The sequence below is a fragment of the Haliaeetus albicilla genome, chromosome 3 (genome assembly GCF_947461875.1).
Source record: "Haliaeetus albicilla chromosome 3, bHalAlb1.1, whole genome shotgun sequence".
NCBI classification, from domain to species: domain Eukaryota; kingdom Metazoa; phylum Chordata; class Aves; order Accipitriformes; family Accipitridae; genus Haliaeetus; species Haliaeetus albicilla.
The window spans coordinates 42,295,395-42,308,621 of NC_091485.1; the positions used below are offsets into that span (position 1 = coordinate 42,295,395).

At 42.1% G+C, this 13,227-nt stretch overlaps 1 protein-coding gene and 1 long non-coding RNA gene across 4 annotated transcripts in view; one reads left to right on the forward strand and one right to left on the reverse strand.

Annotated features, from left to right (window-relative positions):
* Nucleotides 1–4,321: 4,321 nt before the first annotated feature.
* The window catches only part of RPL7 (ribosomal protein L7), a 197,424-nt gene continuing 188,518 nt past the window's right edge, over nucleotides 4,322–13,227 (reverse strand). The window contains exons 1-7 of one of the 3 annotated variants that reach the window (XM_069779529.1): nucleotides 11,786–11,917; nucleotides 10,732–10,834; nucleotides 9,999–10,165; nucleotides 9,189–9,326; nucleotides 8,696–8,805; nucleotides 7,344–7,554; nucleotides 4,322–4,384 (exon numbers count right to left, since the gene is read on the reverse strand). In XM_069779529.1, coding sequence (XP_069635630.1) covers nucleotides 7,346–7,554; nucleotides 8,696–8,805; nucleotides 9,189–9,326; nucleotides 9,999–10,165; nucleotides 10,732–10,834; nucleotides 11,786–11,799 — 741 coding nt within the window. In that variant the 5' untranslated portion in view covers nucleotides 11,800–11,917 and the 3' untranslated portion in view covers nucleotides 4,322–4,384; nucleotides 7,344–7,345. Of the gene's footprint in view, nucleotides 4,385–7,338; nucleotides 7,555–8,695; nucleotides 8,806–9,188; nucleotides 9,327–9,998; nucleotides 10,166–10,731; nucleotides 10,835–11,785; nucleotides 11,918–13,227 lie in introns of those variants that run through there. The other 2 variants (XM_069779527.1, XM_069779528.1) reach the window with 2 other exon arrangements.
* Nucleotides 11,850–13,044, forward strand: LOC138684777 (uncharacterized). Its single transcript, XR_011324047.1, has 2 exons — nucleotides 11,850–11,960; nucleotides 12,687–13,044. It is a non-coding gene; the product is annotated as an uncharacterized lncRNA (long non-coding RNA).

Consider the following 13,227-nt stretch of genomic DNA (forward strand, 5'->3'; position numbering starts at 1 on the left):
TTATATGAAGAAATACTTAGCAGATAAAAACCTGCTTTTATGGAGTTTTTTATCTTTAGAAAAATGATTCGGGGGAAATTGCTTACAGCTCTGAACTTCGAAAATTTGATCTTATTTGCAATATCACCAAGGTCACAAGTACTTCTCATTTTCACAGATCAGGCTAGAAATGGCTGGTGTGATCACCTACAGACAGACAGAAAAGCGATGGAAGCTTTGTGTGGAAAATTGTTTCTGAACATCCTTGTTCTTTCTTAGCACTTGCAATTCATGAGCTCAGTACTTGGTTTTTCAGACTTTTCAGTCATGAAAAACTGCACCATATAAGAGCCTACTTACATCTAAACCTGTATTTGGGTAGCGCAAAGATATTTTTGGGATCCTAGATGCCTGGAGTAGTGTGGTATGGTGCAAAAGCTTTTAGAAAAAACAAGGATGCCAAGAATGGGAACTTCACAAAAGAGAACTGGCACATCACATTAAGGATCCCTGAAGACAAAATTCCCACAACAACTTACACCTAATGAAACTAGTTGAGCAGAACATTTTGTCTGGGATCTGGGAGACTAAAATTTTGTTCCCTTCTAAGGTCAACTGTTTTCAGATTTGTATCTGTCTGCTCTGCAGTTTCCTAATCGAAGCTAAAATTGGGATCTTCTCCCTGCATTAGACTGCGGCACAGCTTCAGTAAGGAGCAACATGCAGGGAATTTCTCACCCACAGTTCTGTGGACAGTCTTCTGGAAATCGGGAGATGGAAGGAATGGTTTGAACAAAACCCGTGCACCTACTTTACTAAGCGTGAGCAAGCCAGTTGTTGTATGAAGCAGGGACACCACTTTGCTCACTGGGGACTCAGAATTGACAGGAAGCCCCGCTTAATTCTCTAAAAAACACATGGGTCCCAGACCGCTGCAACATCTGGATTCCAAACAGGCAGAAGCAGCAAAGCCCATAAAAGATATGTGAAGTCCTACCACCCCTCTCCCGAGCACTATTTATGCTAAGGTTTAAGCGACTGGCTACTTTGTGCACTGCATTAGTCCAAGATCCCTTGAGAAACACATAACACCCAGCACCACCACTCCGAATTTCACTCTGGGTGGCCAGACATCTTAATACAAGACTCTAACTTGTACCCCTTGAGTACCCAAAGTGCCTGCATTTTGTAACTTCTGCTGAGTAAGAGAGGCTCTGGGACTGTGCTCAGCAAACCTCTTAGAAGTATAGCATATGCTTTAAAGGAAGAAAAAAACCCAAACCTCAATTTAGACATGACCACTGATGAAGAACCTGGCACACCACTGGCTAAGTGTTCCAGTGTCTAATTATGTTCCATTAAAATTGTCTGCTTAAAGCCAAAATTTATCTGGCTTCAATCTCAAGAAATTTCATCCTGTTATAGCTTTGTTAGATCAAAGAATTCTCTATTACCAAACTACTTTTCTCCATGGAGGCAATTATAGGTAGATAGTAATTTCGTAACCATGTCCGCCTTTAAAGAAAGCTCTCTGAGTATTATAAGGCATGTGCTTGATTTTTGGCACAAGAACTGGATACTGCATTTGGCACTAGTGTAAGCACTACTGGAACAAAAGTAGTATTACCTCCCCCGTACTATTTGATATTCCCTTTTTAATGCATCCAAGAACTGTATTTGGCCAAGTGGGAGCTTATGTTCAGCTGACTATCCATCACATCTCCCAACTTCCAAAATATTGATTCTTGGGATAGGCTCCCATTCTGTTTCCAGATGTATGGCTTTACACTTGGTGATAGTGAAACAGGCGGTACGAGCTGGACACCAGCAAAGAAATGAATACCAATTAACTGTAAAGCCTGTAAACCTTAGCATGCCTGAAAAATTTGTGAGTTGTTAGTGTTTCAAACAGTCTGCTGTTGCTTCTCCAATAGCTATTAGGTAAAGCTTCTGGCTTCAGTTCTGAGGAAAAAAAGGAAGATGTTGGTCATTCTGGAAGAGGATAAGAGTTCATAGAAATTTTATTCCTGAATGTGTCAGCAGCTGGCAGTTATGGACAGTGAGAAAATAACAGCATGTTTGCAAGAACCTAAACTTTATCAAAGAATGTTGACAAAGGCTCTGCATTTTTTATTGTTTAGGAAACAAGTGATTGTCTTCATCAGCTACATTTTTAACTCAAATTATCTCATAAATGCTCCAAAATGAACTATTCCTGTATTGGATAAGTGGATCGTGCCTCATTTCCAGTGCAAATTCTGACCTTGACTATGGGATCATGAGCTGTTTCTGTAATTGCCTACTGTGGGACATGCCTGAAGAGCAACACTAAAAATCCTGAAAGCTGTGCTAGTATAAAAGGTGACAAACTATGCAGGATTACCAGTTTAAACACAGCTACGCTTTTAGTTCCCACACCACGTATTAACATTTTGCAGCTGTTACCTCAAAGTGCCTTTCAGAGGCAGTAAGAAAAATGAGTTGCTCAAGTACCATGAAAACCAAATTAACTTTCTCCTCACTAATGCTTTTGTGTATATATTCGTTTAAACAAAATTTAGGACTTACGGGGCATTCTTATCAGACAAACAAGCTCCTATAGCACTGATTAACTTCATGAGTTAATCTTTTATTCTCTATACCCATCATACAATGTTTGCTATCTACTTGTATGGCTTTATTATATCCATGAAATGCCTTTCTGTTAAGAACATGCTAGAACATGCATGCAAGTCAAAAGGCAAATAACTGAAAACCTTGTTGCAAAGTAATGGAAGAACTCTACCAATTGAAACAAACAAACCAAAGTCAACAAAAATTTTCTCAGGTATATCCCCCCAATATGGGAATTTCTTTGCCCACTGGTGCAGTTTTAAGCTGAAAAAGATTGTACTCTTACAAGATCAAGATGAGAACTGAGGTTTTCCATTAACAGTGCAAAGTGATTATGATTTTCACCGTAAGATTTTTTCCCCTTCATCCAAGTAACTTTATGAAAATGTTTTTTTTTCCTTGTAAATCATACTGCTTATCACTTCACAAAGGTGCCTAACAAATGAAGTACTTTTATGGTTTTCACCTCATTCACTCATTAAACTCTTTTCAACCATGTATCAGTAGTCTAATTACTTGCACTGATTACCTGTAAAGAACTGCTAAGCTCTTCTGATTTAATGCACTTCCTAGCTTAAATGGACAAAGGTGTTGGTACTTTTGTATTTAGACACAAGAAGGCGTGTTACTGGATTTTGGAGCTCGACTCACAATAGGGGAATTGTCACTTTCGGTTTTAGAACTCAGCTGTTCAAGTATCTGGAAACACTGACCTATCTGACCTTCAGCTCTTTTGCCAGTGTCCCAACACATTAACAAACAAAAGCACGCAACTACTTTCAGTTAAGACACTACCATCATTTCCCAGTTATTTAAAAACAAAACTAGCTTTTGACAAGCTTTAATAAATTAGCATTGCTGTTAAAAAGTTTAAATAAAGCTGAAGTGCAGAAACAAGCTTTTGTGCAAATTGGAAAAAAAATCATCAATGCCAGTGATTTTTAAATGGACATCCTTCATTGGTGAAGTAGTAAATACAGCTTGCCTGTAACTGAGAAAAGGATTTCAGCCAGAGCAGACGTGACTTGTTGATCTGTTGTACCAAATGTCTCAGCAGGCTAAGGCCCCTCCAGTGAAGTGCTCGCAAGAGAAGTTGGTCTGAGCGCAGTTACACATTTTACCAGTTCCAGGGTTTCTAATCTGTACTCTGCTAGACCTACACATTATCAACAACTGTTCATTTCCTTATGAATTCTGTAGTCTCCACTTCTACAGTATATAAAATACAACACTGCAAACAGATTATGTAAAGCTGAGTAATCATCTAGAATGTGGAAAATAATTTTCTATTTTGTAAAGTATTTCACGTTTTCTTTGGTAAAACATAGCTGAAGATGTTCAGAGCTGGAAGTAATTATTACGATCTTAAAATAAGGATCTTAACATGCTAAGAACTGATTTACCCTTGCCTCTTCTTTACAAAGAAAACCTTCTTGCACAGCTTTCTTGTGCACTACAACTAAGCAGGAATCCTGTCCATGCAAGAGCATACAGCTCAGTTTGTCATTTACTGATCCTTTCATCACAACAAAAATAAGTAGTTGTTGCCACTCAAACACATCTGTTACTTCCATGAATCCCTCCAAATTAAGGTGAAACAGTATTATCTATATACTGCCAATTCAAACTATACATGGCTCTTTGAAACAGGTTACTCCAAAGTTAACTTAGCAACCACCACCACTAGAGAAGAGGACCACAAAAAGAGACCAATCAAGATGACACACTGTTTTGTGCAAGATGGCTTTATTAACAGACCAGAGTTTGAAAGATTGCAGCTGGGCATCTGAATCTGAAAAAAAAAAAAGAAAAAAAAAAGATTAGACATGTAGATCTGAAACTATGGCCACCTGAAGACTTAAAACATTTCCACATTTTATAATTTGGGCTGAAAATACTAATTTTATTTCACTGGATTTAAAACTTCAATAGTCTTGTACACAATAATAACTTCTATATTAACATCTCTTCACTCAAACCACAGATTTCAAGTGCCAGAACTACCAGAATAAACATTTCTACCTTGAACTATTGGTACCTATTTTCCTATTTGTCTAAAAGGATACCAGGGGAACTTGATACTGAGGCATTATGCATATTCAAACTTTGGCTGCAGTAATTTTATTTTCAGCACATTTCAGGGACTGTTTGCATACAAAAATGAAAGCACAAGCAGACTTAAGACCAGTTTCTGTACAGTTTGCTTCAGAACTAATGAAATTCAGTATCTTGCCAATACTGAATTGTCAAAATTCAGTATCAAGTACTATGGTCTTTTTCCCCAATCTATATGAAGGCATCTGTACTGGAAGTCTGTATTTTTTTTTTTTTAATTTATTACTTAAGTGGTAGTCTCAAATAAGAGATCAAGACAAGTAGCATGAAACCACCTACTTATAGGGAAGAGGAATACTTGTCTTCAGATACATGGCCCTTCAGAACGACAGTACTTAAGAGTACTGCCGATATCTCTCATCTGAACCTACTGCTCTAGTTGCCCATTACCTCAGTACACACAACAACATTTTTCCTACATGTAGGTTACTTCTATTTTAAATGTGGACTCTATTCAGAGGAGTAGGAGAACAGCAGGAACAGGAAGTGCAGGAGATAAGAACAATCAGTTATCTTAGCTTTACACCAGAGGTATGTTTGTTTGCAGTCCAAGCAGAACAGCTAACTGCTTATAAGAGTAAAGTAAGAATCTGCAAGGTCATCTCCTGAATTAAAAGATGGAGTAAGGCCCTGATGTCTGCTACTTACATGGGATGCTGAGCTAGAAGTCCAACGAAAGACACGAGCAACCAGCTGAATATTGCTAGTCTATCTGCCAACATATTACTCCTCACAGGCATTTATAGCCACCGCAATAGTGAACTAGAAGCTTCCGTCCTGTAGGAAGGCTCCTGAAAACTCAAGACTACCAGTATACTTCTGAAGAAGTGAAGATGGAGGAGAAAGGATCTACACCAACACCAAAGGATCTACACCAATCTACACAACATTGCAGGGTTTCAATTAAAAAAACCAGTTTCCATCTTATGCTCAGAAGCCAGACAGGAGCATGAAGTGAAAGCAGTTTTGCTCAATCTCAGTTATGAAGCCTCATGCACTAACCTAAGGGAAACATCTGCCACTACTGAACTTGTAACAGTTTGTGCCACCGGCAGCAAAATTTTTACAGCAATGCTAGCATGAGTAACATAACATCACCACAGGCACCAAACATTACAGCAATTCTGCTTCTCAAAGTTATACTTCTTCCCATAGTTGAGCTAAAAAGCTTTAGAAGAACACTGTCTGCAGTAAGGGGCTATTTTCCTAAAGCGGAAGTTTCCACATGCCATGTAACCAGTGCTTTAGAACTCTGCTGCTTCAGAGATGGAGACAACAAAACAACATGCAAGAAGTTTGGAGGAATGGAAACTGAGAAAGCAGTGTCTACAAAAAAGCTTCAAGAAAAAAGGCTGTCAGTCAAATGGAAAGATATTTCATAGATCTCCTTCAGCTCCTTGGACCTCAATGAGCTCAACTTGCTATGTCTCGTTGGCTATAAAAACAATTTTTAAGAGGCTTTAAAAAAAAACCAAACCAAAACAAAACAAACCACAACAACTACTTCCCTCCCTTCAGAAAATTTAATTTCTGAGAACTCATCTAACAGCAGCTGCACCTGTTTTAAGCCGTAAAGTCACATCACTACCCACTATTTTTTTACTAATCAACCCTCTGAAAGTTAGGAATTCCAAGTAAAAGGCACATCTGATTTCTAAAAAAAACAAAAAAAACCCCAAAAAACCCCCCACAATCCCCCCAAAACCTCACAAAACCACAACAAAGAGAAATAAACCAACCAAAAAACCTTCTTGCCTTTGGAGGAATCAGTTTGGGGAAAATTGGGTCTTTTTAAAATTCCAGCATATCTGTCACACGAAAAGGGCATTTATCTTTGACTGGAAATAAGATATGGGTAACACGAAAGCTAGTTTAGTGTGCAAAAAAGGTGGAAAAAGCAATGGTAAGTACAAGAACTCTGAAAAAAGTTTTGGCTGTGAGTGGCAGAGGCTTCTCATCAAAGCAGGAACAGCAGTGACAACTACAGATGGTAAGACAGATTGAACTAGATACTAACTTCAAGACTCAGCTGTCACTGTCAAACTGCTTTAGGTGTTAATAAACCTTCCCATTTCTAAAGGATAGACTATTCAAATGGGCAAATTAGTCTTTCAAAATCACTATTTTGGTCATGTTAACATGAAAGCTTATACTGAATCATTCTGAAGCTTGAACAAGCTCAAAATTTCAACCATTAAAATGGTCTAAATCAATAATTTAATTTCTCCCAGTCCTAAACAGGTTTTTATAGCAGACATCAGACAACCTGAAAAAACACCGTACTTGCAATCACAAGACTTTGATCATATTAAGAATTCCTTAACGAAAGCTGAAAATTTTAGCCGAGATCTCAGGCTAAATCATAAAACCCCCAAAAGGTTTTAAAACAAGTTATTGGTAATGTTTGTACTTCCTAAACTTATCAGCTATAATGAAGATTCAATTTCTTCACAAATCTTTAAGCTTTAGTAAGACTTTAAAAATAAAATCAGAACACTGTCCAAGTAGCTTTATACTGTAGGTACCACCCAAGCATGAGTGAATAGACATTAAACCTGAATTTTTAACCAATAATGGCAGTAGCCTACAAAGCAGAGATGGATCAGTGGCTAGTATTAACTTTGGTAATACCTCACCATTAGTTCATTCTCCTTATGAGTCTGTTGATCTGATCTTCTCTGTTACCAGCATCCCCACCTTCCACGAAGTGGATTGTTTTCTTCTTCATTCCACCCCGAGGAGAGGATAACTTGAAGGGCCAAAGGAAGTTGTTCACAACTTTGAAGTTCTTGCCAACAGTGTAAATTTCATGGATCACATCTTCCATGCAGATGATGCCAAGCTTCCCTAAAATTCAGAAACATTATTTTCAGAAAGGCTACAAAGCCACTGGTCAGTAACAAGCTAAAAATTATCAGGCTATTATTGTCCTATCTCCTTATTTTGATAAGCTTCAGGAAGTCAGGAAGCACCTGCTCTGTCACGACACCCATGACTGACTTTTCCAATTAAAATGGATTCACTGCAGCCAACTCAACATTATTTAGTGGTTACATTTGCCCAGAGGCATCAGTTTCAGCTGGGGAGTATTTGTAGTCAGCAATGAGGAACAACAAAAAACAAACCCCACTTAATGAATCCTAGGAAAATAGACTGTGTTCTTTGAAGAAAAGCTAGATTAAATATGCTTAAACCATAGTTATGTGTAGCTCAGGGAAATTCACTGAACTACTTATGTTGTTGAATAACGCAATAGCGTGTTTCCTTAATGCCTTTCCAGAGTCTTCAGTGACATGTTACCTAACTGCTCATAAAATACAGTGCTAAAAAGGAAAGTGATTATAGCGTAATACTTCCACCTTTAGAATCTGATTATCTATTGCACTGGAAAAGGAACAAACATGACAGCCTAGTTTGAAGTGATACACAAATCAAGTGCTTTCATTCCTGGCATGACTGGAAGAGAAGGAGCCTCCTAGAGCAGTCTGTTTCCTGACAACTGACCCCCATGAGTTTTTTTTGTTTTGTTCGGGGTTTTTGTTTGTTTGTTTTTTAACTAAATACACTAATCACTTTTACTAGATAGTTCTTCTGGCAGGAAGTTTAAAAAGTCTGTTTCCCAGACCATGAAGGTCTAAGAAACAATGTCTAATATTAAGTTTGAAACTTCAAAGGTATGTATAGTAAGCTTTTTTCCTGTTGCAGCACCTTTTCATTACTGAAAGATCTACTGACCTACTAGAGATCAAGGAGCTTACATTTAAAATTACAAATTTAAAACACTAAAATTTGTTTCTTTACACTGGTTTTCAGTACTTTGTAACAAGTTACTTCCAGCTTGCTTTGTATTAAGCTATTAAGGCAGAAGCAGAGATTATTAACCAATCACTACTATTCTCCAGAGACAAATAAGGATAGTTGTCCAGCTCTGCACTAATCATCCAAATGCAACAAGTTGTTTTCTTGTTTTAAGTGAAGCAGTATTTACCAAGGCGTTTCTGAATCAGGGAATTATCAGTAAGAGCAATGCGCTGCTTGTTGATCTTGCCATAACCACGCTTGTAGATCAATTCATGCACAGACTTCAGATTGGGATAACTGAAACAGTCAATTAAAAAAAAAAAAAAAGAATTGTAAGTCTTTGCAAGCCACATTCCAATTTAACATCCCCAAAGGAAACTTCAATAACAATCAATTTAAGATCATTTCAGCACGTCCCAAATGTAAATACAAAAGCAACAAAGAAGCAAATCTTACTCACACCAAGTTCTCTAGAACACTAGTATGAGAGTGTAATCGTACCTAGCAAGCATTATCTTTTAAAGCACTGCCTTAATCACATTTTCAATTCAAAGCAGAGAAAGCACACAGGATATAAAAAGATTTAGAACACAAGGGAAACCTGCAGGTCTAGAGTAGCAAACTGCAAAAGGGGCTCAACATTTGCACCCTGATTCGACAAAACTGGCTATTTCACTCACCCCCATGCAATATAGGGTTCAACAATCCGCAACATGTTGATAGAAGCTTTGTTGAGTTTTACAAACGTGCCATTAAAAATCTGACGCAGGCGAAGAAGCTGCAACACCTTGCGAACCTTAGGGCTGACACCATTGGTACTAGAGAACACAGGAAAAAAGCCTCAATTATCTACATCCCAGAAAACACCAAATATCAGGTTAAAAAAACCACAATAGTATAGTTCCCATATGAAACGCATCACTATTTTACCAGTTACACAAAGCAAGCTTAGTAAATTATTTACTATCTCCATATATTTCAGTATTAAGTTAAAACAGATCTATTTCCATGAAAAGAATTGAAATAAGCATTATACTGAAACAATTTAGAACTATCCTTGTGCTCTCCTGAACATAATTCTTCCAATCACACCTTCTGTTAGCATTCTGTAACACTTTACCAAAGGAGAGTTAAACACTTCAAAGCTTAGCAGAATGTGAAGGAATACCAGCACGTAATTTTTATCGAGATTAAGGTGAAACAGAACAACTGTCTGCACATATGTGTAGCCTTGTCGCCTTCTTAAAAATCAGGGATTCCTAAAGACAGTAGACAGAACCATTGTAATGATTTTGCACTTAATTAAATAAGCCTCTGGTGCAGGTACAACATACTGCCAACAACTCCCCAAGCCACCAGTGGAAGGCTTGATTTTATTTACATATGTTGATTTTATTTACATATGTAAGCCCTCAAAACAGACAGATAACAGGAAAGCCGATTTCAATGCTTTTGAACATGAAATTGTTTACACCTACGTTCAATCTTACCCTCTTATCCTGATCACAAATGCCAGTTTTGGTTCTGCTGGAACGTAGTAATTGCCAGCTTTTCGGGCCATCCTGGCCATACGGATCTCCTGCCTATACATGTGCCTGTACTCCTTGTGGTAAGCTTGGGCTCTTGCATAGATGAGTTTTCTTTGTGTCTTACGGAACTGAAATCAATTGAAAATTACTTAAGATTACATTAAACCTATTAATACATGAAAATCACCTTCAAATAACGTACCATATTCTAGAACTTCCCAGAAATAACACAGATTAAAAGAATCACTCTCAGTGACAGTCCAGAGAATCTGGAAGACTGTTACGCATCAGGGCTGCTTTACCTTTAACAATGTTATCATGCACCAAGCTTACTCTCACAAAGGCTATACTCTTTCCCTAGTAAAAGACTTACTTTAATCTTATAGACAACTGTACACTTTGCCTTTAACTCTGCCTAGAACTGGTTTGGCATTGACAAAAAAAACCCCATACTTTACTCCAAAACATTAAGAAAATACCAACACACTAGACCTAAATATTGTAAACTTCTGTAATGCAATACATCAGCAGTACTAGCCAATACATCAGCAGTACTAGCCAATACATCAGCAGTACTAGCCAATACATCAGCAGTACTAGCCAATACATCAGCAGTACTAGCCAATACATCAGCAGTACTAGCCAGTATTGCAACAGATATGCAATTCAAGTTAAGGAGTCATGAAATATTCACCTTTTTTATAGCCAACATCTTCTTCTGACGTTTGGCTTTTATAGCTGCATAAGCCTGCCGCTTTTTCAGCAGGCTTTCTGGTACAGATGGCACCTTCTTCGCGCTAAATGAAAAGAGGGAAAAAAACCAAAAAACAACCAACTCTTTTAGCCGATACGAAGAAACTGGTCTTTAAAGTTACACATGACAAACACCAATGCAAACTCTTAACACAACGCGTATGCAGGCCTCACTGCCTCGAGCCAGCTCATCAAGGCATCTTCCTTGTTCCTACTGTTACGAGACCTCGATGCAGCCTGAACAGATCACCTTTTATACTAGACAAGGAAATCTGACAGACTAGCTGTTGAACTGCACACACCCTACGTACACTACCGCAAAGACTAAGAGGGCTTGAGTGACAAGAAGTTTTTACCCTAGTTTGCTACAGCCCAATGTGTAATAAAACAAAGTGTGTTTCAAGCACATCTCTTTCAGATCAATAAATGTTCCAACAGGTACTTTAAGAGAAAAATTAGCTTAGCAGTATTCTGAAATTTATTTCACAGGACTTCAAACTTACTGAGGTTTTAAACTCATAGATGCGACAAAACTTGCAAGACCAGTGCGTATTGAGCCGGAATTACCCGGGCGAGCTCCTACCCTAAGCCCGCCCGGCTATATCGCCTACTCAAGCCGCACACCGCTCTGCGCACCCTAGCGCGGCACTGACCGCCCGCCCGCCCTGCCGGCAGAAACTTTGCCGCCCCAGGTCCCTCGCCCCCAAAAACGGCGCTTAGGGGCCAGCTCTCCCTCCCCACCCGACCGAGGGCCGGCGGGGAAGCAACCGCCGCCTGCGGAAGGGACACGACCGGCGGCGACTGCATCCCCGCCGCGCTGGGCCCTACCCTCCCGCCGCTCCCGGCCCCAGCCCACTTGAGCCCCCTCCCGCGTCGCCGGCGGCGGCCTGGCGACCGGGGAGCGGTGGGCAGCATCCCGATGGCGGGGGCACGGAGCAGGCACCGCCGCAGCCGCCGATGGCGGCGGATTATCCTAGGGTAGGACGGCCACTTACTCCTTCTCCGCCATGATGAGCGCCGGAAGAGAGAGGGCGGGCGCATGCGCGGGGCCGACTTAACCCGCCTGCCTGCGCAGGCAGGGCCCTGGGCGCCGGAAGGACCCCGGGTTTGGGCGTCCGCGGCGGCGCCTGACCGCGGTGCGGGCGCCGGGGTGGCCGGCGAGTGCCTGAGGTAAGAGCGCCCGGGAGCCGCCCTCCGGCCGGCGGGGCCGGGCCGGGCCTGGTTTGGCTGCGTCCGGGGCCGGGCGGGAGCCGCTCCGTCCTCAAACCCCGCATTCCCCGCAGGAGGCTGCGGGCACGCTCTGCGGAGAGCCGGGGCGGCGGCGGCGCCGCCAGGCATCTCGTGTAATGCAGGGTTTCCCCCGTTTCGGCCTTAAGCCCCGTATCCCGCATGGGAAGCCTGCGGGGCGCTGCCTCCTGCTTGCAGCCCCGCCAGTGATTCGTAACCGGGCTCCTCCTCCTGCTCGTCCCCGGGGGGCGAAGCGCTTCCCGCAGGAGAACCCGGGGCTGCGGGGGGCCGCCTCCCTCCCTGCGGCTGGATGGAGCCCGTCCCGCCGTGCCGTGAGGAGCACGGCTTTCGGCTGAGGCGGAGGGCCGCCGCCCCCGCTGCCCTGCGCCCAGGCCCGGCTCGCCCCGAACCCGGCACCCGCAGGGCGGTTCAGCAGGACGCGCGGGGGAACGGGAGCCGCGGGCTCCGTTTCTGTCGGGCCGTGGTTTTACTGGGTTGGGTTTCTTCTCGTCGGGTTTCTTCTCGGCTCGCCATGCAAAAATACTGACGGCGGAGATGGGAGAAGGGAGGGGGGGGGTGCGGAAAGTTGTGCTGCCGGCGGAGCTGCCCATCGCAGCGCAGCAGCTTTTTATTTGGAAGGCTGCTTCTGGTTACGACCGTGGCTCTTAGGCCTGATCCTGTGAACGCCTGCCTGTGCTCTTCAAAATCACCTTCCGGGGCACCGGCCCAGACATGCCACTACACATACGCGGGGAGAAGGGAAACCAGTGGAACTGGGGGCAGCAAAGAATTATCCAGTGTAAAAAGAGCGTGGGCAGCTGGGCCGGGCACGACGAACACCGAGCTCTGCATTTTCTGGCTTGCTTTGTTGCCCGTTGGCGGCACGCAGCCCTCCTTGGTGGCACTGAAGAATGTTGTTGAGAACGCTTTCAACAGGAGTTGCAGCCATATCAACGCTGATTTTTGTAAAATAGCATTACTTCACGCTAATCGTGCAATAAAACGCCTACGGTATCTGCCAAAGGAAGAGGTTGTCTGCGCCTTCTCCCCAAACTTTTGAACTCGAATTTCTGCTAAATCCGAGAGGCAGCGTTCACAAAAAGTTCCAACAACTTTCCTGAAAACCGGCAGCTGCAGAGGGAAGAGCGCCTGTCGTAGTGCTCTCTGGCACATGGCTGCAGGTGGGCAGCAGGCAGCGGGACGAGTCCTG